Raw genomic sequence first — 21909 nt, forward strand, 5'->3', positions numbered from 1 at the left:
TAATTGATGCAGATTTAGGTAAGATGTTGCCTAGGAAATATCAATGAACTTGTGTCAGTTAATTTGGAATGGAGGAAATATTAAAAAGAATTGGTGGCAGTTTGGCACAAAATTAACGACATGGACTAGGTTGTGTGGATAGAAAAACAAGACATAATTGATTCACCTGCATGTTTTATCTTTTGACGAGGCGGCATCCTGCACACGAGAATATAATTTGTGTAAATGCTGAAAATCTCTGACATTATCAATAGGAAAAAAGGGGCAATTATGTGTATGCTCACAAGTGGGGAGTGGAAATTATATATCCTGTATTTTACCTCTTGTGTACAAGGAAATATGCGATGTCACGCGCTGCTTTATGGCCTACTCTCTTCCTTGGATGCCTCCGACAGCCCCGGAATCTAGCAAGACATACATATATGCCGGTCAGTAGTGTGCAAAAGAGATCAAGGCGATGTTGTTCTTGACTATTGTGTGAGCTCGCAATTAAGCTGTAATTCTATCCGTACCCAAGAGGAACTATGTCCTGAGGCATGGGCATGTGCCGCGGCAATCGATTCGACGGCAGGCGTTCCAGGTTGGGACGCAGTTGCAGCAGCTCTTTAGCCTTCTCTAAGGTCCTGAGTTTTATGTCATTCCAGTCCACGGATTCCCTGCAATTAGGAAAGCACAAAACACCTAATCATCAGTATAAACAGCCGAAATCGAACGGGGATGGATTTGGGATCGGCTTCGTGTTTAGGTACCTGGCTTGTTGGGAGGTCATCGAACAGTACATGGCCTCGCGTTCGGCTGTCTCGGGGTATTCACGGAAGAGGTGGAAGGGAGGTTTGCGCAAGGAGGCGGCGCGGCCTCCTTCGTCGCCGCGGCAGGCGAACCAAGCTAGCTTTGAGTTGTGTGCGAGGCTGTCGAGGAGGGCGGTGTACTGCCGGGTCGCGGCGCCATCGTCGTCGCCCCAAAGGGCCGAGAAGCTGCGCAGGTAGCGGTGCGCGGGGCCCCACCGTCCTTGACTCACGAGCTCCAGCAGGTGCGCCGCCTGGAAGAACACTCCGGCCTCCATCTCCAGCCTGAGTATCAATCAATTGGGAGCAACTGAACTGAATCGCGAACCGAGAACAAACGACGAAAATCGAGCGCAAAGTGCAGCGTCCGTTGAGTGCATAATACGTACGTGTGCGCGGTGTGATGCAGGCCGTGCTGCTTGAGGAAAGCAGAATCTCGGCGGGACATTGCCCGTAATCGCGACTCCGCCGACGCATCCTCTTCACGGCCATGGCGGTTGATCGTGCTGGAAGGGTGGGGGTGGGGAGGATGTGCAACGGAGGCCCATAACTGCGTATATATATCGTCTAGCTAGGCCCCGCAGAGCCCCATCAAACTCTCTCCACCTCGTCCCGGCCGGACTTCACTTCAATCTCGAACACGAACCGAAATAAGAAGTGGGATCAGGAGAAGTCTCCTGTGTCACCACCACCCAGATAGAATTCAGTTCATCCCCCGGAGCGATGGAAGGCGACGTTGCGGGCTTGACGTCGCTCCGGCTCTGGCGCCTCCTCTGGTTCCTCAGGCGCCAGAAACTCTTCGACACCGCATTAGCGTACATAGTCTCTCTGACTCCCTATATATGTCTTTCCCTAATCTCTTGATTGCTGTGTGCTTGATTGGAGGAAGAATTTCTGTGCAGGCTAGAGCGGGAGACGGGCGTGTCCTTCCTACCGGCGCACCTTCATCTGCTGCTGTTCCAGGGCAAGTGGGAGGAAGCCGAAGCGTACGTGGCGGGGCCCATCGACTTCGCCGGATGCAGCTGGATGGCGAGCCTCATCATCGCCCGCATCCGCGTCTTCGATGTCATGTCCAGGTTCGCGGCCGGCGAGGCCAGCACCGTCTCCGACGCCCTATTTCGGCGGGCCGAGGAGCACCTCCTCGCCAATCCCGTGCTTCACGGCACCTACCGACTCCTCCACTCCATGCGCTCCGACCAAGACAAGTACGTGGGTCTTCCATCTCCCATCCATCCGATCCACCACTAACTTCTTACTATCGCGCGCGCGCGGTAGCAATGGACATGGCTAAGAAGAATTCACTTCATCAAGCTTTGCTTTGTCTTTGATTTGCAGGGCATCAAAGCTGTATAGGCGGTTCCATCAAGAGGCAGTGGAGGCCATCATGAGGTGGGTTGCCAAGTGCCCGGAGCTCAAATCCAAGATGCGACCAAAACCTAGTCGCTCCTTCGATCCTACCTACTTCGTCTCTCTTGGTCCTAGGTACTACATATATACGCACCATCTGCTTAACTTTAAGGCGCCATCCACTTCCTTCTCAATTTCATCTTTTCATCCACTACGGGAAACTAGGACTTTGCCGTGCAACGATTTGCACGGCAAAGACCCCTATACGCATGGCAAAACCTTTGCCGTGCGGGCGTCGCACAGCAAAGGTCGCACGACAGTGTCATCGATGGCAGCGACTTCTTTGCCATGCGCCTCGCCAATGCTGCACGGCTGTGCGTCCCAATCGCTGCCATGCGCCCAGGACTTTGCCGTGCATATGAGCGTTGCCGTGCGCCAAAAATCTTTGTTGTGCAAGCAAATCGTTGCCGTGCGCCAAACATCTTTGACATACTAATATATTTAGGGCAACACTGAAGTTTAGCTATTTCTGTTTTCAATTTAAACAGTTAATGGCCAAAATCATCGCTTGAATTTAGCTGAAAGCCTGAAACCCAAAAAAAAAAATATGGTAAAAAGTTGGATTTTCTATTTGAATCTGCCACAAATTCATGTATCACTGACATATTTTGATTGAAACGCATACAAATTGGTACCACCGAAATTTCTAAAAGAAAAAATATCTTAATTCTTTTCTGTCAGAACCCTCCGCTAATTAGTATAGCTTGTTACAGATTCTGGGATTGCAGGAGAAGGAGTAAGAAGAGCAAAGCTGGTCGTCGAATCCCAGCACACACCCTTGCCCGTTGCTTTATACTGAAGAGTTCAAATCAAGCTATAATGTCCAGGAGAACTGCAGCGTCAAACTCAAAAGACTGATACATCATTTTTTTGACTGTAAATACGGCGGGCATGAGCCAGCCTGAACATATATTCAGTCAAGTTATCTATGAAGCTTTTCAGTATCTATAAGATGGGTTCAAATGAACCAGAGTACACGGAGGTTACGAGGGAGAAGAAGAAAGAAAAAAATACACACCACCAACACACAAGACTAAGAAGAGAAAAACAAAGTGGCCACCCCTTAAACTGGGAACGGTTGGTCGATGAGAATTCTCACCGCGACCCATCTAGTCTTCTTTGTTTTAGCTTTGTCTTAAATTTGTAATCCTTGCTTTATTTTGAGTGGAATTTTCCTTGTTGTATGGGATTTTCGTGTTGCATTTTGGTGCGTTTATGATGGCCATACTAGCAGTTTGTAAGACTGTCCTAATTTGAGAAGTATTACGGTACCATGGTACTACTAAAGTGCAGATAGGAGTTCCATGCAAGTCTAGCCCTCCATTGCCAGTACTTCGGCGGGGCATTCCCCTTCACGGCCACGGCGGCAGACGGTAGATTAGAGGGATCCCCTGCACCGACCTGGTTGGCGGGTAAGGGGCACCACACATCATTGGGTCACGGTCCATGAGCAGGTACATTTTTTTTCTGCTTCTTTTTTGTTATTTTTTCGTTTTTCAATATCTAACATTTCAAAAATGATTTTTGGAGGAAATTTTGAACGTGTTGGAATTTAAACATTTTTACAATTTGAAAAAACCCGAAAGTTAAACATTTTTTAATATAAATATTTTCCGAATTTGAAAAGTTTTAAATTTGAACGGTTTTCAAATTTAAACATTTTAAAAATTTGAATGTTTCTAAAAATCGAAAATTTCCAAATTTGGACATTTTTAAGTCAAGCATTTTTTGAAAATTTAAATGTTTTCTAATTTGAAAAAAATATAAACAAAAAAGAATTAGAAAGAAAAGAAATCACAAAAAGAAACCATAAATCAGAAAAGAAAATAAAAAAGGAGAAAAAACCAGTCCCACACCCATGCGGGGGTGTGTAGTGCCTACCAGACACCGAGCTGGTCGGTGTATAGGTTTAGCCGGCAGATCGCGCTTGTTTGGATTCGTGCGGGAAGGGTGGAAGTCAACCTATTGAAATGACGAGTTGTTCCTAGACGGGGATGAATAGGTGATTTAAAAACTATAGGTGATTTAAAAACTATTACAGATTTGACTTGTAAGAATGCGGAATTAAACTAACTTTTATTTTACAAGCATAAAACATAAATGCTAGGCTCAACTAAGTGCAACATCAACAACTTAAGCTAAGCAAGATAGGCACAAGATATATGTAACACAAGTGATAGCAATATATATGTACTTCAAGCACGATGGCTATCACAAGAAAAGTAAACTCGGGTATAGAGAAAAATCTAGCAAGACCATACCTTTGCCTTGCGCATCCCGCTTAATCTTGGTGGCAACACTTCTGGCTCCATTCAAGCCGAAATGCCTCACTTGATTATTGTTGTTTCGTGAAGACTCATAATTGCTCCATCATACAAGACTATGGGAAAGCTTCCTTGAAGCACATCTTCACAAGTCCATTATCACCGAATGGATGACAAAGTTCAAGCATAAGTTCTCGAGATACGTAACCCATATTGACACCACAAACACACACATATATAGTGGGTTAGGTCATGAGCATAATTGACAAGGCTTACCATCCACAAGATCAGATGATCCAAAGTGGTACAATCTTTATGCTTCATGTGTTCACCAACTTCAATTCAATCTTGTATCTCCCCAGGCTCTATCATAACATCTTGAGGTATATAGAGAACTCTTTATTTGATTGCATACTCTAAACCATAGTCAACCACAGCTCAACTCATGAGACTATCATGAAACCGGCTTAGATCAATATCTCGAATTTTTCTCTTGAAAACCAAACACTCAAGATCACGATGCCAATACTTAAGGTATATCTTTATGTTTAGGGCATCCACAATTGAATCCAACAATAGGACTACAAGAAATACCTAGGTAGTATTCCAACATATAAACTCAATGAAAACATTAGTCTATAAGGATTGTCATTAATTACCAAAAACACACCTAGGAGTAATGTACCCTTACACCTATACATCACCCGCTAGCGCGAGCAAGCACGCATCGCTTCTGCGTGCCTCCTTGCTAGGCCGGCCCAGGTAAGGGCTTCCTTAGATAGTTCTTTTTATGTTATTTTCGAATAAAATTTTAGACTTGAAAAATATACAAATTTTTAATGTATATTTGAAGGTTTTTCAGATTCGAAATTTGCTGAGATTCAAAATTTTCTTAGATTTGATATTTGCGCAGATTCAAAATTTGCTCAGTTTCCAAATTTACTCATATTTAAAATTTGCTCAACTTTGAAATTTGCTCGAATTTAAATTTTCTTAACTTTAAATTTGCTTGAATTTGAAATTTGTTGAAGCAGAAAACAGAAAACAGAAAAAAGAAAGAGCAGAAAAATGAAAAAACTAGAAAAACTAGAAAACTGAAGAAAATCGAAGGAAACTAATAAAAACTGAGAAACAGACAAAACCCGAAGAAAACCTAACCGGAAATTTGTAATGGGTCGGCCCAGAGGGCACGCGCACGTGGACAGAGCGTGGTAACACACGCTAATAGACGATGTATAGGATTTTCCTAAGGGATGGGGGCTTTAGGGGTGTGGAGAGAGGAGGCCCACAACTAGACGGCCAATCCTGTACACCGACCAAGTCGGTGCTTAACAGGCACCACACACCCTGGGCGGATATTAGGCCTGGTCCATTTATGTTATTCCCTTTTTTTGTTTTTTCCCTACTTTATTTTTATTTTTTATGTTTTATTTTTTTCTTCTTGTTCAAATTTGAAAAGTTCAAATTTAAAATAATTTGATATAAAAAAGAGTTTAAATCTGAAAAAATCAAATTTGGAAAATGTTCAGATTTTAGAAATGTTCAAATTCAAAAATTGTTCGTACTAAAAAATGTTTATATTTGAAAATTGTTCAAATTCTAACATTGTTAATTTTTTTTAAAAATATAACCTTTGAAAAAAAAGTGTAATCTAAAAAAATATCCAAGTTCGAAAAATGTTCAAAATTTGAAAATATTTAGATTGTTATAAAAAACTAAAATTTATATTCCGGATTTTAAAAACTCGGATTAAAAAGTTTAGCTTTTGAAAACGTAAAAGGAAAAATATATATATAAAAAAATCGAAGATTGGGGAATGGTGGGCCGGCCAGGTCGGCATACGAAATTGATTGGACGCAGAATTTCTCGTCTAGGTAGGCCTCCCAGCAAACACTCAGCCGGCCCATCAAGCCCTCTCCACCCCACTCTGATAGTCTGATTCCCTGAAGACGAATCGAGAGAGACAGACGTGGGTTCAGGAGAAGGTCAGGGAGAGCAATGGGGCCTTTCCACGGCGACGGTGCGTGTTTGACGTCGCTCCGGCTCCGGCGGCTCCTCTGGTTCCTCAGGCGCCGGAACCTCTTCGACACCGCCGTCGCGTACGTCTCTCTCCGTCCATAATCTCTTGCTTGCCACCGGCCGCAACAAACGGCGCGTGCTTGATTGGAACCAAAATTGCTGCCGTCGCAGACTGGAGCAGGAGACGGGCGTGTCCTTCCTGCCGTCGCACCTGCGTCTGCTGCTGCTCGAGAGCAAGTGGGCGGAAGCCGAAGCGTACGTGTCGGGCCCCATCGACCTCGCCGGCTGCAGCTGGATGGCGAGCCGCATCATCGGCCGCATCCGCGTCTTCGACGTCATGTCCAGGTTCGCTGCCGGCGAGGCCAGCACCATCTCCGACGACCTGTTCCGACGAGCCGACGCGCACCTCCTCGGCCACCCCGACCTGCACGGCGCCAGCCGCGTCCTCCACTCCATGCGCTCCGACCCCTACCAGTGCGTCTCGCAATCCCTCACCCACCACCAAATTTCCACTGTCGCCAAAACCAGAACAAAAATACCAATCGGGTCACTCTTCTGAGTAGTACAGTGTTTTAATTGCAGATTTGAGACCAATGCTTACATGCTAGACATGCCAAGAGTTCTGTTCATAGAGCTGCGTTTGTGTTTGATTGCAGCCGCAGGGCGTCAGTACACTACAGGCGCTTCCATCGCGGGGCAGTGGAGGCCATCATGGGGTGGGTTGCCAAGTGCCCGGAGCTCAAATCCAAGATGCGACCGCCGCCTCGTTGCTCCTTTGATCGTACCTACTTCGTCTCTCTTGGTCCTAGGTACTACATACGCACCATGTGCTTAATTTCAAGTCATCATCCAGTTCCTTCTCAATTTCATCTTCTGATACACACGACTTGGCCTGAAAAAAAAGTTCTCTAAATTCCTCTTTCAGTAGAAATACAATTCGGGCAACACTGAAATTCCCCAAATTCAGCTATTTCTGTTTTCAATTTGAACAGTTAATGACCAAAATCATCACTTGAATTTAGCTGAAAGTCTGAAATCCAACCAAAATATGGTAAAAGTTTGAATTTTCTATTTGAGTCTGCCACAAATTCATTGTCACTGACATATTTTGATCGAAATGCAAACAAATTGGTTCCACCGAAATTTCTAAAAGAAAAATGTCTGAATTCACTTTTTTGAGGAACAATATGTCTGACTTCATTGATGTCAGAACCCTCTGCTAATTACTATAGCTTGTTACAGATTCTGGGATTGCAGGAGAAGGGGTAAGAAGAGCAAAGCTGGTCGTCGAATCCCACCACACACCCTTGCCCGTTGCTTTATGCGAAAGAGGTAACAGAAATATCTTGGATTTATTTTCATGTGTTTTTTCCCATTTATAACATGATGATCAGGTTTGTTGGCTACAGATATTGTATGCATATGCGTAAGGCCATATTGTAATTATAGAATAAATCAAGTCCTTCTTGTGTTTTCTTTTCTTTTCTGCAATGTCTTTCAGCAATTTATGCTGCTGGTATATTAAGTCTTAGTTATTCACGCTAATCTATATACCTAATAATAAAGGAGCTAAGGTTTCTGTCAAAATTTTCGTCAACGCTTTTTTTGGACCGTTTTACCCTCCCACCAAAACGCATAATACTGCACTTTGCCATTGTACCGGTTCGCTATATTTATTTCTTCCTGTCTCCGCTCCCGAACGATCCCCTGGCCCCGATCTGCTTCTCCTTCTCCACAATCCCTGCTCGACGCGATGCCGTCTGCGACGAATCGAGAGGCGCTTGTAAGGTTGACTGCTCCAGCGCCGCCACATTTAGCCGCCCTCCTTCATATGCGTCCAAACATACTAAGTGGGCGTCCGTCCCACTTGATTTTGTCCAAATCGAGCTCGAATTTGCTGCCGGAATCAAGATCGGAGGAGGAGCAAGGAGAAGCCATTACCCAGCTGAGGCTGCGCCCAATCCGCCAGCACTCGGTCGCCGCCGCCCCAATAGCCGAATCCCCAACCTCAGGCCGGCGCCTAGACCACCACGGTCCTTGCAGCGCCGTCCATCCGGCACGTCGGTGAGGCCGAGCTCGGGGAGACCATGGCTAGAGGCGCGGTCACCTTCTTCCCGCCCGGCAAGAGAGCACGACGGCGCGACGCGGTGCATCTCCAGGGGTAGAGGTGCCCGGTCCCCCACGGAGAACACGACCAGCCTCCGCGCCTGCAATCCCGCGAGCAACCGCCAGCTCTGCTGATTGACTGACCCACGATCTGAATTTTTTCATAGGGAGCCACGACCTGGAATTCTGAAGTGCGCAGGCTCCTCTGTTAACTGACCCACGGGATATCTCACTGCCATCGCTGTGCGTCGGGCCGTGCCGGCGGCCCAATTAACTACTAGCAAAGAGCCGATCGAGAAGATCCAGGAGCACATCGCTCAACACCTTAATACACGTATATTAAGTGTCGATTAGTCCCACCTCGCTTCCATATAAGGAGTCCCACCGGTTTATATGTCTAATTTTTTCAGGTTGCAACAAGCCACAACAAGAAGCAGAATCATCTTATGATCTAAGATCTCATGTGGTAGCGGGATTAAAAGAGGAATTGCATGCCGGTGCTATGAAGGGAGGAAAACGAACTACAGAAGGAAGGAAGAAGGAGAAAGGAAGGGAAAGCGATAAAAAATGTAGGCTGTGGGGTGGTGAGGATCGGATGCGTGAATAAACCTGCGCGCGCTCCCGAGCTGCCTCCAAAATTCCAGGCTGTGGGGTGGTGAGGATCGGATGCGTGAATAAACCTGCGCGCGCTCCCGAGCTGCCTCCAAAATTCCGGCACAAAAAATCGACTGCTGGTCCGTTGCTAGGATTCAGAAAACTTCATTGACAGAAACGTGCAGTTCTGAAAAGGCTTCCAGGACAACGAAATCATCGTGCATAGAATGGCCTTTTATTTCAGTTTGAGCGTTGCATTGTCACTCTCTACGGGTTGAATCATTGCAAAGCACAAATATGTGCCATATTCCATGAAACTTCAATGCACATATCTAGCAGAGTTATCTCAAGTTGCAAAGCCTGAAGTTGTAGCGGCAAATATAGCACTCTACCTATCTCTCATTAGCTCGTTTCAGAGTTTAAGTTAATAGCAATTCAAACCGTTGCCAGGATGACATACAATCTGATTGAGTAATAAAGTGAAACCGTGTGTATTGGTTGACGAAGGCCTCGGGATTTGAAGTGTTGAAGTCTATGATCAAATGAGTGAGGTGGCGATGGCAGTGCACGATTTTGTTGGCGATGACGATGCCGCAAATGTACCGGTTGTCGGACAAAACACGCATAACACAGGGTGTGTCGTGGACATGCATGATGAAGCTGGTAGTTTCAGCGAAAAGCCGTGGCCAATGAACACATACTTAGCAGATTGAGCACGACCGCGACCTAGGGCAGCCCCCTACCTGACAAGCAAGACCACCACAGCAAAAGTGCGGTCCTAGGTTTACTCTGATTTTTCTCTTTATAGTTGCTCAATGAATTTTCCATCTAAACATTTCTATCTTCTGATGTTATAAAAATTCTAGGTGAATTTTAATGAGAAATACGCTTTGTCCCGCTAACAAAAATTGCTTTTATGTACTAAAATTCTTTCAGGCTACAGATTATTCGATAAAAATATTTGTTTTTTGCCATATAGCTTTTTTCTGTCCCGATGCAACGCACGGGCACTTTTCCTAGTACAGTCTAAAATTTGAAATGATACTTGCCGCCTGAGATGAAACTTTCCAGATCTTCTACATTAGAAACTTCTCTTCCTTTCTACTTCTAAGGACAAGTACATTGGTTTAGATAGGTGGTGTATGCAATACTGCGTCTCATGTCATATATGGGCAACAATGTAGAAAACATATAGAACAGTCTGTCTGTAACATGTCTATTTTCAGCCATAACATATATACAACTTATATTACTTTCTACTCCTAACAGAACTCAGATATTTAGTTGATCATTGCCAATTATGTCTGGGCCAGTCATTTGTGATGCTTTCGGTTTCAAACGGCAGGGACATACCTGATATATTAGAGGCTTGGCTTGTGGAAAAATAGTGAAATCAGTTTCTTGCTGCATTTTGGTTTAGGAGATGTCATCAGGTTCTGGCCACCTAACAAGGATAGTGAAATTAACCATGCTTGTAACGCTTACTGAAAAAATTGCCCCCTTTCTTGCAGAAATGGTGGTTTATTTTTGAAGAGTTCAGATGAGGCTATCATGTCCAAGAGCATTGCAGCGTCAAGCTCAGAAGCCTGAAACGTCATCTAGTCTTAGTTGTCTTAGCCTTGTCTTAAATTTGTTATCCTTGCTTTCTTTGGCGTGGAATTATCCTTGCTTGTTGTCTGGTATTTATGTGTTGCAATTCCTTATTAGAAGAGACACAACGTCTGTTTGTGCTGGGATACTAGCAGTTCGTAAGACTCTGTCTTATTTCATCGTATAGGTAAAATTGTGATTGCCAGGACTTTGAGAATTGAGATCACTAAGAATATCATACTCCCTCTGATTCATATTACTTACCACTAGTATAGGTATACCAAGAACTAACATATGTCTAGATATATCTTTCTTAGTGGCAACTAATATGGATCGGAAGAAGTACGTTAATTCAGGGGCAAGAGAAGATTTAATCCTCAATGGTTGGAACTACAGATAGACAAGAAATTTCTCTTCAAGTTGGCACAGGTTTTTTTTTTTTTTTGAAACAGGGGCAAAAGCTTTGCCACAATATAGGAGAGAATTGCCTAGTTAATTTACATAAAACTAGGTAGAACTGATACGAACATCTGGACCAAAGCAAACTACTCACAAAGCAAGAAACTGCTACTTTTGGCCTTGATTTCCATACTCATTGGGAGGCAAACAATCGCTCTTTCACATCCATGAATAGAAACATCCAAGTATTTGAGGAAGCTGAAAAACTCTTTTGCAAAGAGAGTATTGGGATTTGCTCGAAATCACAATAAATTTGTTCACTACCTCACCTGAACCTAAGGCCTTTCATAATGGGAGTTTCTTAGCGTAGCATCATAGGTGATTTGATTATGTGGCACTATATTAAATGAGAAAAGAGATTGGTGTTGTATCTGAGCTAAGATGCAACTCTTACACAGAGTCATAGGCAAAATCCATTGATCGGCCAATCCCATGCAAACATGTACACAAAATCATTGAATGTAACTCTTAAGATACTATGCACCGGAGAGTTTTTCTCTTAACATATATCAGTACCTAAGATAACGGGCTAAGATACAATACATTTTGAAGGGCCTAAGCGTTTGATTGCTGCCAAATAAATGAAAAGAGAGCTGATTTCAGTTAGGGTGTTAAGGTGGGATCCCGGTAGGATCTCACTTTTAGTGTTTTTTGTCGTTTCTAGTTCAAAATTTTATGTTAAAATTTACACTAAAAAAGTAAAATGTACTATAAGTGGGACTTAGGTAGGATCCCACTTGACACCCTAACTTCAGTGGATTGTAGAGGAAGATTAGAGAAAATGTCAAATCCAATAGAACAGAGGACAAACAGAGTTGGATTTCTCGCACAAAGGCATCCTATGACATCTGTCTTCCTGCAGCCCGCCATTTCAGCTACAACGTGAAGGCATTGATTTATGTTAAATAGCATACTTGCCATCTGCAACATCCTGTGTATCCGCTCCTGCTATATCTTTCCTTCCTTATATCCTTCCTACATAATAGTTGTTATTTAATTTAGAAGATTTTCCTAATTATTGAATTTTAATTGAATATTGAATAAAAGAAAAGGTTTAAATAATAAAGGTTAAATAATTAATTTTTTATTTAAAATAAAAAATTCACATTATATTTTTATTGGATAGAGTTTATCTCTATGAGCATTTTGATATCTTATTTATATTTATATGAATTGAAATGAATTTTATTTATTCTTGCAAAGTTTCAGCAATTTATGGAATTTGAATTAAATTAGAAATGCTAACTACACCCGGACTAAACCTACCCACATCTATTGACAGGTGGGCCAGTGGCTAGTTCAGCGGCCACGTTGGCTTGACCAAGTCAAAATCAATGACGTGGCCAGGAACACGGTGGCCGGCGGGCTGACGTCATCGGCGGCGACGATTCCGGCCATGCGCGGACGAGCAACTGGTTCCATTCGAACCAACGCATCACGAGGAGTCTAAAGGTGGCGGCGCCGCTGGCTAATCGTCACCGGAGCTTCGCCGGCGATAAGGCCGAGCGGAGGAGGTTGCAGGCATATGGTGCTACGACGATGCAGGGTTCTAGGGAGAGGGCAGGGATGCTCTGGAGGATCAGTAGCTCACCGTGAGCACGCTGGTGTGGTCGGCGGGGCAAGGGCGGTCACAGTCGCCAGAATCGATAGCTGTCAGCGTCGGAGACGAAGGCTTCGATTCGCTGGATTTCGAGATCCCCAGCTCGATTCCTTGCTCGGGATGGGCAAGTCAAGCATGGCGATGCTGATGGCATTCACGACGTGGCTCGGGGATGCCTCAATCGGCAGCGATGAATGGATGACGGGCGAGCTAGGGTTTCGGCATTGTGAAAATTGAACAAAGAGAAAAGGAAACGAGCGCTAGGGTTTCTCGATCTGGGGTATTTATACCCCTCCGGTGGTCATCGATGGTCGCGTGGTCCACAATGGCGGCAGAGACGTGGAGGTTTGTCAGTGCCGTGGCATTCTACCGTGCGTGCTGAGATGGAGGAGGCGAAGACGACGACGTCCTCATCGTGGATGGATAAGTGAAGGGGTACGTGGGTTGGGCCGGGCTACTACGTGGTGACGGTGTTGGGCTGGTGTTGGGCTCCTGTGATGGGCTGCTGTGGCCAGGTAAGGATTTCCTCTCCTTTCTTTTATTTATTTTCTGTTTTGTATTTTCCATTTGAATCTGATTTGAGTTTCATTTTGAATTCAATTTTATTTAGGTATTTGGAGTGTATGTATTATTCAGGAATTCATCTAAAATATTATTATGGAGCTATAAAACATTATGTATATATGTTAATACATTGTTTTTGTCACTTGCTATTAGGGTTTGGATTAAACATTCATATGGGGAGGAATTTGAATATCACCTTTGAAATATTCAAATTATTTTAAAAAGGATGTTTTACTTTCCTGCTGATGTGAAGGGTTTTATTTTGTATTTTTATGCAAGAATTAATTTGCAAGGTAAAGGTTATTATCTTGGATTCTTATTTGATAAGGTGATCTCAGGGACATGATTTCATGCGTTTATTTCCTAGGGCTTGGGAATTATGTTGGATCTATTTGAATGTTGTATCTTTTGTTTTCCAAAATCTTGGTTTGAAATGATTAAGATAAATCTTATGTATTTACTCATAATTGATATTTTGGAATTATAACATGTTGGTGTATTCATTATTTATTTTATATCGTGAGTTTCTTTCCAAGAATATGGTTGTGAACACCATACTTGGAGTTGGGAGTTAGGGTTTAGTATTAGGATCATTTTATGCTCACCAGGTGAAGCATAAACATAATTGAGATATGGTTTAGGGTTTTACTTGTGATCACTAACTAATACCCCAATTAGGTTGAGATATGGGCATAGGTTCTATATGTGATTTAATACCATATTAAGTTGACTAGGGTTTGGTCTTCCTCACCACTCATAGGATGGTTCCATCAAGGGTCACTTAGGTTGATATAGAGGCTGAACTATACAAAGGGTTGTTACTATTCAGTTGTTTCTCTAATTAAAATATGGGAAATGGTTTAGGGTTGCTAGTAGTCTCCCTATGATTTTATGTGAGGGTTGATGTCTGCTTATCATATTAGAATTTAACTTATCCTCACATATCTCTAAAGCATGATCATGTATTAGACATGATCAGCTTATTCTTAATGGCTTCTACTTCAAGTTCTTAAGGTTTATGATCATTACCCAATGGCGATGATCATGCATGGTATGGACTTCCTAAAGTATCACTAGAAGTATTTGGATATGGTTATACCAATTACCCCTCTCACTCCACAAGGATTTGGATTATAATCTATGGTTCTACTCAAGGAATGATGATGTGATTATCTAAATATGTGGTCTGCCTAAGAATTCTACCTTACTATCTCCTGTAGCTTGTTCTTCAGGAAATCTGATAAACCCGCTTCTTGTGGTATGCCTCCACCTTCTAGCTGCTTCATCTTGGTCCTATCTAAAGTATGGAGTGGCCCAACTTTTTGGTTTGCTTGTATCATGGTACAAGATGATGAAATGGATGAGGTATAGGGTTCCTTTTATAGGCTTGGGCATGCTCTAGTATCATGACACATATGTGGGTGGCTCCTGTTTTGATTTGATGAATAAGGTGCTTGGTTGTCATGCTCTCATCCATAGCAATCCTTTAAGCATGAGGTGGCATAGCTTAGGATTCAAGCCATGTAGATATTTTCATCCTATGTGGCATGGGTATTATCCTCTCATGTGATTTGTTTTTGGATAGCCAAGTAGCTTTTGTTACTAAATATCTTGTGAATGATTTTATGCTTGTGGTGAGTCACTATATCATATGTGATTGTATTTGTATTATAATTGGAATCAAAATGTCAAAGATAAGGATTATACCGCAATTTTGAATGGTGATGTTTGATTTCACCAAGGCATGATCATATGAGTTTTAAAATACTCATAGTTAATTTTATTCAAATAGTTTGAACTATAATTCGTAATGTAAACGAATTTAGTTTTGTGATATTCTATATATTTAATAAGTCATGATTTAAATAAGAATATGTGACTTTTATGCATTTTAGACCGTGGGTTTTACCATATTTGATAATAAGTTTAGAATTGAACTAGGTTTAACACAAAGGTAATTTCTTAACTTTTAAGTGTTAATAAACTAAGAGTTTGATTCTTATCTATCTGATGATTATATTTTCTTAGCAGCACCAAGATCCTTCATCTCAAACTCACTACTTAATTATAACTTTAAAGTAGTGATCTCTTTCTTGCTCTTGGCAGCAATCAACATATCATCAACATATAACAGCTAGTATATTGGTGATCCACTTAACAAACTTGATATAAACACAACTATCATACTGAGATCTCTTAAACTTATGTGCAATCATAAACGAATCAAACCTTTTATACCACTGTCTTCAAGATTGTTTCAAACCATAAAGGAACCTCTTCAACTTGCAAATAAGATCCTCCTTACCAGGCACAACAAAACCTTCAGGTTGGTCCATATATATCTCCTCCTCAAGCTCACCATGCAGAAAAGCAGTCTTTACATCTAGCTGCTCAAGCTCAAGATCATGCATAGCCACAATACAAAAGAATGCACGAATGAAACTATGCTTCACAACCGGAGAGAATACATCATTATAATCAATACTTGGAATTTGGATGAAACCTTTTGCTACTAACCTTTCCTTAAACCTCGGAGGCTCATTAGGAGACAAACCTTCCTTTTTTAAAATATCTACTTACAGCGGACAACCTTCTTTTGATTAGGCAAGGGAACAACATCCCATGTGCCATTCTTGTCAAGCGATTGCATCTCCTCTTGCATAGCAGAAATCCACTTCACACGGTCAACGGATGCAACGGCCTCAGTATATGTAGCAGGTTCAATATCATGCTCCACCTGCTCAGCACAACTCAAAGCATGATGAACAAGATTACACTCTTCCATTAAACGAGGACGTTTACCTTTGTTAGGCCTCGGTCTATCAGCAGCAATGGAACTATTTGTTTACTGCAAAACATGTGGTGGGTGCTGAACAACAGTGTTATCATTTTCAGCAACATCATTTTCTTTCTCTCCACGTGCTCCACCTCCACGCTAATCCTATGTTGTTCATCATCTGAATTATCAGAAAAATCAATAGCATCAGTAACATCTGTAGATGAACTCTTATAAAACAAGGCAGCCTCATTAAAGACAACATTCCTGCTATGCAAAACTTTCTTAGTTTCAGGATTCCATAACTTGTATGCCTTAACTCCTGAACAATAACCAAGAAACACACACTTAATAGCCCTAGGCTCTAGCTTTCCATTATCAACATGAGCATAAGCAGTGCAACCAAAAACTCTCAACTGTGAATAATCAGCACGTGAAACAGACCATACCTCAATACGAGTTTTCTTATCAAGCGGAATGCAAGGTGACCTGTTTATCAAGTAACAAGCGGTGGAAGCTGCTTCAGCCCAAAAACGTCTATGCATATATACCAGCATTGGACAACATGCAGCGAGCCTTACAGATGATGGTTATGTTCATCCTCTCCGCCACACCATTCTGCTGAGGAGTATATGGGATGGTGTGGTGCCTGACAATGCCTTCATCGCAGCAATAATCATTGAAAACAGTAGAACAAAACTCCATGCCATTGTCAGTACGAAGCAATTTAACTTTATTTTCTGTTTGCTTCTCTACCATAACTTTCCACTTTCTAAAAGCATCAAACACATAAGATTTATGTTTCAAAAAGAAAGGCCACACTTTTCTGGAGTAATCATCTATTATAGTAAGCATGTAATTTGCACCACCAAGAGAAGTCTTGCGGGAAGGTCCCCACACATCAGCATGCACATAATCTAAAATCTCTTTGGTGGTATGAACGGAAGCATTGAATTTAACTCTTTTATGCTTACCAAAAATGCAGTGCTCACAAAACTCAAACTTACTCAAATTGCAACCATCTAGCAAGTCTCTCCTGTGCAATTCTACCATGCCATGTTCACTCATATGTCCAAGACGCATATGCCACAGATTAGTTTTACCTGGTTCATCAGGAATAACAGCAGCAGCAATACCAGACAAAGTGCTACCTCTAAGAGCATATAATTTTGCAGAATTCATATCACCAATCATGTGAACGAGAGAACCTTTTGATACCTTTAGAACTCCGCGAGAACCGGAGTGTTTGTACCCTTCAACATCAAGGGTACTGAGAGAGATCAGATTTCTGGCCATGCCAGGTATGTGTCTCACATCTGTCAGAGTGTGTGTCATGCCATCATGCATCTTGATCTGAACGGAGCCAATTCCCACGATTTCACGTGGGTTGTTATCTCCCATATGCACAACATCACCACTCTGCACAAACTCATAAGAACTGAACCAGTCTTTGTTACAGCAAATATGAAATGAACATGCAGAATCAAGGATCCACTCATCATTACCAAAAACACAACCAGCAAACACAACTAGGCAATCGCCATCAGAATTATCACCGGAAACAACAACAGCCTTACCATCACCATCATATTTGTTTTTCGGTAGGTAAGTACCGTTTCTTTTCTCTTTGTTCTGCAACTCTAGCAATCATCAATATTGTGGTTAGTTTTCTTACAATACTTGCAGAACTTACCATCTCGTCCCTTGGACTTCGAGCGACCTCTGTCGGTCTTGCTCTTATCTCTATTGTAGTTGTTGCAATTGTTGTTTCTATTCTCGGTCCTGTCTCGGACCTACAGTGCTTCTGCCTTAGATGACGAACCCGCTGCCTGCACCATAGATTTCATCTTTTCCCTCTGCTGGAGGGCCTCATAAACTTTGGCAAGGGTTAGTTCATCACGGTTGTATAACAAGGTGTCTCAAAAATTCGCAAAACAATTAGGCAATGAGACTAACATTATAAGAGGGAGATCCTCATCCTCATAACGTACTTCCATGGACAGCAAATCAGAAACGATCTCTCTAAATATCGACAGGTGATTCATCATTGACGCACCTTCTTGCAGCTTGTGCGAGAACAACTTCATCTTCACGTGCATCTTACTAGTTAGATCTTTGGACATGCACTACAAGAAATCTGCCATAAGTTGACGAAATAAAGGTGTCACTGAAACGTCACTAATGGCTACTTGTGACGTTATTGTGACAACTTTCAAAACGTCGAAAGCTGGGAGTCAGCAGTGAGTGCTTAAGACGTTCCACTTGAAAACGTCGTAGAGCTTTGTGACGTTTTAAAATGTCATCGATCGCATGACGTTCCCAAACGTCATGGGCACTGCCCCCGAGTCAGCGTGGCAATCCGACGTGGCAAAATTGTGACGAATTAGAAACGTCGTTATTTGAATTCAGCCCGGTCCATTCAGCTCCTTATGTGGGCTGAGCCCATTAGTTCCGATTATTTTTCGGCTTTGTTGGGCCTTGGCCCGTAATCCGGCCCAATTACCTCGGCCTTTTTAGCTTATTTTTTTCAACGGCCTTTTTAGGCTGTTTTGTACTTGCGGGCACTGGGCCAATTTCCATTGGGCCGTGGCCTTTTTAGGACCCATTACAGTTTTGGGCCGTGGCCTTTTTAGGACCCATTACAGTTTTGGGCCGTGGCCTTTTTAGGACCCATTACAGTTTTGGGCCTTGGCCTTTTTAGGGTCCAATATGGTTTTGGGCCTTGGCCTTTTAGGGTCCATTAAGATTTTGGGCCTAGGCCTTTATAGGGTCCACAAAGGTTTTGGGCCACAGCCTTTTTGGGGTCCATAAAGATATTGGGCCTTGGCCTTTTTGGGTCCATAAAAGTTATGGGCTTTGGCCTTTTTACGGTCCTGCAAGTTTTTTGGGCTTCGGCCTTTTTTGGCCTTTTCAACTCCCATTTTTCGAAAATGCAATTAATTATTTGTTGGGCTCTAGCCTTTTAAGAGCCCATATATTTCTAGGCTACTTTGGGCCTTGGCCTTTTAAGAGCCCACAATAGCCCAACGGTGCATATATTAAATTAGGAAATTCAACGACAAAATATAAAAGACAACATTTCAAATCTGCAAATTTCACAGCAGAGTGACGACAAAATGACCAGGTTCACGAGATTCACCAACATGTCAAGAAAGTTCACGATTCACGGTAAGAAGTTCACGAGATATGACCAAGTTATTGTCACGCTGCCAGGATATGACCAAGTTCCATGGCGGGACACAAAAAAGGGATACGACCAGCGGCGGAGCTAATTCGCAGATGCTCAGAAGATGGACATCATGTGAGCAAGCCTCCTATCACTTTCCTCGATCCGCTTGAGGAGCTCCATGTAGTCCTTGTCACGCCGAGCTTGTGCGGCTTCATTTGCCGCTTGCTTCTCCTTACGGGCAGCAGCTTCTTCCATGATGGCAGCAAAGCTGCTTCATCTGTTCGGCTTCCTCCTGGGACCTCTTCACCGTGCTTCCAGGTCATGAACATGTGCCGATACAGCTGCGGTGGGCTTGTTGAGCTTGACGGTGGGAACTGGGCTGAAGTCCAGCATTCTTCGGGAAAGTCTTTGTGCTTGGCTTCCTTGCTAAGAACCTTTGCAACAACAATGACTGCAGACCTTGGCGGTGCACCTTACGGCACGGGAATAGCCATCTCAGCTTCCATATCAGCCTGGAGATCCATTTCCAAAAGATTCATCAATTCAGAAACGCAGGTCCAAGAATGGTTCACAAAAGTGAAATGAACAAGTCACTTACTATTGCAGCTAGAGCTTCCTCGGAGAAACCATCCTTCTTGCCGTGATGGGTCGCCTTAAAGATGTCGATCGCATCTAGCTCTTCACCTCTGCGCTCCTCCCTCTGGAAATGATGTTCACCAAGAATCGTAACATAAGCTTGTGGAGACAAGAGTAAGATGCAAAAGGAAATTCTGTAAGAGTGTTCTTACAGCTTGCATACGAGATGAGCAGCATAGCTACGAGAGCCGATCTTTTGGACAAATTTGACCGCAGCACGACTGTCCTTGTTCTTGGTACATGTGTTACGTAGAAGGGCACAATCATGATATTCAGCAATGTGCACACTATAACGATGAGCATCATGTCTACCATGCAAGCACTAATGACTGCAATGAAGCAAAGAACATACCTGTGTCTTGGGGTTACCCACAGAGCGATTAGAGCTTCCCATTCTTCATCCGAGACATCCTTAACAGGGGACTTGATGCTGACTTCATTTGCTGGTACTTTGTCGAAGTAGTCCCTTTCGGGATGTAGCGCCCGTTCTTCGACACTTTCCATGACGTCATAGCAAGCCTTACGGATGTCTTCCGACTCTGTGTCCATGTTGAAATTTGCCTACAAAGCAAACAAGGGCAAGGACGAGGTTAGTTATCATGAACTATGAACAATCAAGCAAGCACTCCTATCATCTAACAAATGAACTGGTGATGAAGAAGATTACCCCCATCTTTCCAACGAAGTCGGCCAACAAATTCTCATCCCTCTTGTACAACTTGAAATGCGGAAGGAGCGGCATCGGCCTCTTGCAAGCATTCCACCCTCCGATGCAAACTTGGCAGCAGGCAAAGGCTTCTCGGGACGTTTCAGCCCTGGAGGAATCTCAATGGTAAGCTTGACTCCCATCCCCTTGCAAATCCGCTCCAGCCCGGTGCCCTTCCTTTTACGGCCACTGCAGCGGTGGTTCCACTTGAATAGCATACATACAAAGATCATGTCAGAAAGCAGCACCCACAACCAAAAGAGTTTATAAAGATAAACAAAAAAGGCAGTAGATAGTGTGGACAGCTGTCCAACAAAAACTTGCCTTCATTATCCTCAGGATCAAGAAAACCATCGAATCAAAGTCTTGATGGACCATGACATCAGATGCGGTAGGACTGTGTCCCTGCGAACGATGCTTGCTTCATCGATCCTTTCATCAATCTGCGGTGAGCTACTGCGATTGTTGCGGGGCGGAGTATCTTCATTGTTGGTTGCGGACGCTTCACTTGATGTCCTCCTGTGACTCTTTTGGAAGGAACTTCAGCAACAGGTTCCAGGATGCCTCTTTCCCCCTCCTGGAGCATCGGCAAACACTCTAACAGGAGGCATTGAACTTTGTTCCTTTTGCAACCTCTTACTCCTCCTCCCTGGGCTTGTCTTTCTAACGAAGCCTTTTTCTTTCTACTCTTGGGATCCTTCAATGCCTCGCAAAAATAGCAAAACAAAATGGCATTACATCACAGGTTATAGCAAAACGAGAAATAAGAAAACAGATACAAATAATGCCGGCGCTCCAAAGATGATAAGCAGAATGCACCTTCTCAATGTGTTCCCCTATACTCCCTTCAACCTCCCCATCCTCCTGGTCAACCAATTGGTCATTGCTCGGATGATAATCTGAGCTCTCGCCTTGTGTTATGGCAGATGACTCATCATTTGAAAGTGTGGAACGACCTCCACCTCGACCACCATGTGACTTCCTAAAAATTGACACTACGGCGGGGATACCCAGGGATTGTAAGACACGGTTGTTCCGCATCATTGTCCTAGCCCTGTCCTTCTCTATCTCGGTGAGGGGCGCTTCTTTACATGTATGAGAAAAATATGTAACCATTAGATTGATGGTTGAAATGCATAGAAGCAAGCCAACTCGAACAACTAAGGTAAATTGTTTAATCATAGCAATTTTCAACTTTTAGTTTCATTTAATCCTAGGGTACAGAAATATTCAG

The 21909-nt window shown here is 43.1% G+C and overlaps 2 protein-coding genes across 2 annotated transcripts; one reads left to right on the forward strand and one right to left on the reverse strand.

The window, feature by feature from the left end:
• Nucleotides 1–502: 502 nt before the first annotated feature.
• On the reverse strand, nt 503–1233 carry LOC127303563 (uncharacterized). The gene is made up of 3 exons (XM_051334282.2): nt 1175–1233; nt 750–1070; nt 503–656 (listed from the first exon to the last, which is right to left on the reverse strand). The coding sequence occupies exons 1-3, from the start codon at nt 1231–1233 to the stop codon at nt 503–505; spliced, it is 534 nt and encodes a 177-aa protein (XP_051190242.2).
• A 5177-nt stretch (nt 1234–6410) lies between these two features.
• On the forward strand, nt 6411–10942 carry LOC127304802 (uncharacterized). The gene is made up of 5 exons (XM_051335387.2): nt 6411–6555; nt 6647–6949; nt 7132–7284; nt 7718–7807; nt 10687–10942. Exons 1-5 carry the CDS (start codon nt 6455–6457, stop codon nt 10763–10765), a joined length of 726 nt encoding a protein of 241 aa, XP_051191347.1. The 5' UTR covers nt 6411–6454; the 3' UTR covers nt 10766–10942.
• Nucleotides 10943–21909: the final 10967 nt, after the last annotated feature.

This window comes from Lolium perenne, chromosome 5, assembly GCF_019359855.2.
Source record: "Lolium perenne isolate Kyuss_39 chromosome 5, Kyuss_2.0, whole genome shotgun sequence".
Lineage (NCBI taxonomy): Eukaryota > Viridiplantae > Streptophyta > Magnoliopsida > Poales > Poaceae > Lolium > Lolium perenne.

What these genes read in the sequence shown, in the direction of transcription:
- LOC127303563 (XM_051334282.2), bottom strand. Translation starts at nt 1,233, where the DNA reads ATGTCCCGCCGAGATTCTGCTTTCCTCAAGCAGCACGGCCTGCATCAC. An exon ending in CTGCATCACACCGCGCACAC is followed by an intron (nt 1,071 to 1,174) that starts GTACGTATTATG and finishes ATTGATACTCAG; the next exon opens with GCTGGAGATGGAGGCCGGAG. An exon ending in ATGACCTCCCAACAAGCCAG is followed by an intron (nt 657 to 749) that starts GTACCTAAACAC and finishes TCCTAATTGCAG; the next exon opens with GGAATCCGTGGACTGGAATG.
- LOC127304802 (XM_051335387.2), top strand. Translation starts at nt 6,455, where the DNA reads ATGGGGCCTTTCCACGGCGACGGTGCGTGTTTGACGTCGCTCCGGCTC. An exon ending in ATGCGCTCCGACCCCTACCA is followed by an intron (nt 6,950 to 7,131) that starts GTGCGTCTCGCA and finishes GTTTGATTGCAG; the next exon opens with CCGCAGGGCGTCAGTACACT. An exon ending in TTCGTCTCTCTTGGTCCTAG is followed by an intron (nt 7,285 to 7,717) that starts GTACTACATACG and finishes AGCTTGTTACAG; the next exon opens with ATTCTGGGATTGCAGGAGAA.